The sequence below is a fragment of the Anneissia japonica genome, unplaced genomic scaffold (assembly GCF_011630105.1).
Source record: "Anneissia japonica isolate Jap-2015-1 unplaced genomic scaffold, ASM1163010v1 scaffold1165_len1893470_cov193, whole genome shotgun sequence".
In the NCBI taxonomy this organism is placed as follows: Eukaryota; Metazoa; Echinodermata; class Crinoidea; order Comatulida; family Comatulidae; genus Anneissia; species Anneissia japonica.
In genome coordinates, this window is record NW_022709613.1 from 1846058 (window position 1) to 1848770 (window position 2713).

At 31.4% G+C, this 2713-nt stretch overlaps 1 protein-coding gene across 1 annotated transcript in view; it reads left to right on the forward strand.

Moving 5' to 3' along the window:
• LOC117106840 overlaps positions 1-2713 on the forward strand; it is a 15668-nt gene that overhangs the window by 11783 nt on the left and 1172 nt on the right. Inside the window, exons 5-6 of the mRNA XM_033248313.1 lie at positions 1472-1807; positions 2114-2467. Coding sequence (XP_033104204.1) covers positions 1472-1807; positions 2114-2467 — 690 coding nt within the window. The remainder of the gene's footprint in view (positions 1-1471; positions 1808-2113; positions 2468-2713) is intronic.

Below are 2713 nucleotides of genomic sequence, written 5' to 3' on the forward strand. Positions count from 1 at the left end.
CTTTGGCGCCACCACTGCTCTTACCACGTGTACATAAAGATAAAAATAGAATAAGATAAAAATAGAATAAAGATAAAAATAGAAATACCGGATCAAATCAGTTCCAGCAGATGATGATTTGAGCCTATATACACGTTGGAAATTGAGGGGTTAATTATTTAGATTAAAATAAGAAAACAAGTCGGTTGTTTTTTTTTAATGATCGGTGTATGTGTGTCATTCAACATAAGCAATACATGTAACAAAATGATGTAATCATTATAATGCAATTAATCAATTATTGAATGACTATGAGGTAATACTTTAATTATTTACTGTTAATGATAATAATATGTAAATTTTCAATTACTATAACATAGAAAGCTTTATATACACTATTTGTCTTTCTTCCGGTCTTGGTGCCTGAAAGTAATATCTATTACTATATTAAAATACATGATTACTTGAATTGCATTAAACAAACGCTGTACAATGAAATCTCATTTAGTGAGTGTACCTGTCATTTAAACATTCATGCCCTCTGATAAATACAGTAGATTGAAACCGGTGAAATAGACAAGCACAGAATTTACAAATTCCTTAAAAGTAATAAGTCCTACAAAATAGCTTGTTGCCGCTTGATGGCATCTGCTCGAACTGACTTGATCCGGTATTTCTATCCTTATGTACGTGTAGTACGAGTAGTACGTGTGGTACGTGTAGAACGCGTATTATTTTGACACATTTTGTACCACCGAGTACGTACGTGTAATTGTGGTATATTTATATGACAGAGTTAAACCGCCATACGCAGCCGACGCGATTTATCTTATCTATGTGAATAGAAATAAAACATCACAGAAATTTACGTAAGATAAAAAAAAATAGGTATGAAGCATATTGATGGTTTGACTACATCATAAATTGGTTGTTAACGTCTGAAGTAGCTTACTTTGCCATTTATTTTCTATTTCATTTACATTTATTTTTTCACGTTTGTACGAAAAGTGGGGTTTCAGGCACCGAAAAGCTCCTGGTTACGTTACGCCATTAAGAGGTGGTTTGGAATAATTATAATTAATCATTATGATAACAGATTGACGTTGGTTGTGATGGTGATGATGATAGTGATGGTAATGATAAGTTTGATGGTATTCCTTGCATCGTTTGTGAATGTTTTATAGCTTTGTATTTTTTTTTTTGTTTTGTTTTTTTGTTTTTTTTGCAAGTTTTACTTTTCCATTTTTTTTTTTTTTTTTTTTTTTTTTTTGCAAGTTTTACTTTTCCATGTTTGATTATCGTGTTCGCCTATGCCGTTCGATATTTTACTGGTTTAGCTATATGAAATCTTTTGATGTTGTGTTTTTGTGCTAGTTTGATGATTCATTTTTGTATTAAGTTAGTTTTTCTTTGACCATGAAATAAAAACAATCAAAATCTATATATTGTATATAATTGTAATTTTATTTTCAAAAACTCTTTGTGGTTTTAGTTGGCTGTCTTCACATCCCGCAAGGCAAGTGCACCGGCGTTTTGCCCTATATAACAACGTTCATTCCAAACAATCACGTTGATTCCTTTAAGACAGCTGAGAATTACTTAGAAGAAATTAGTGGTTTTCTAGATTGTGATACGCATGCTCTGTATGTAGTATGTTCTTGGCTATATCCTCCATGCATTACCGACACAATTCAAGTAGTGCCTTGTAAAGCTATCTGCGAAGGCGTGGTTAACGGTTGCCAGGAAATCTTTAATATCACAGGCATTGGATCACAGATTTCTTGTGAATATTCTCCTGCAGGTGAAACTAATGAAATGGTTTGTAAAAGTAAGTACAGTATTGCACATCATTTTCAGTCACCCTATAGAAAGATAAAGTTCTATTTCTCTACGATACTACGAATAGTAACATTGATTGTGATGTCAACGCGTATATTATAAATTATTATTATCTGGTGTTAACCAAACATAAAAACTATTAACTGCGTTAATAGGTTTGTATTTTCGCTCTTTGATTGGAATTGAAATAAAGTATGATTAATAATGACGGTATGTCATAAAAAATAGAGGCATGGCATATCGGCATATTTTTTTTAAATAATTAATTTGTGATTATTTATTTTTTTAAATATAGGCTGCTCATATAACGTCTACCTAAACGTCGGGGAAGTTTTTCAATTCACGTCTCCAAACTATCCTCTGGCTTTTTTTCCTAACACTTATTGCGTATGGCTGATAACATCTCCGCCGTCTACCAAAATAAAGTTCAACATAACCAATGTCGATCTCGATTATGGTAATCTAAAAATCACATTTGGACAGAATCCTTATGAATCCTTGTTTCGTTTGGGATTTTCTGATACGGTTGTCACGGATGACATCGAATTTTTCACATATTTAAACTTGGCGTCTGTGATTTTCAAAAGTCCAAACAAAGTCAACGAAAAAAAAGGATTCACTGCTGTTGTTAGAGCTATCGATATTAAAGGTAAGGTAAAAATTTGTCGTTTTATTAACGCTTTTACTTCAATTTATAACTTATACTTAAAATCACTATTATACAAAAAAGAAACATTTTTCAAGCTTTAACAATTAATATTTTATTCATTGATATTTTTCAACTGTTCAATATCGTACATTTCCAACTCTGATGTAGTTTAGCCAGAGGGCTGTCTCTTATACACATCTAGATGTGTATAAGAGACAGTAATAATGATAATAATAATAATAATAA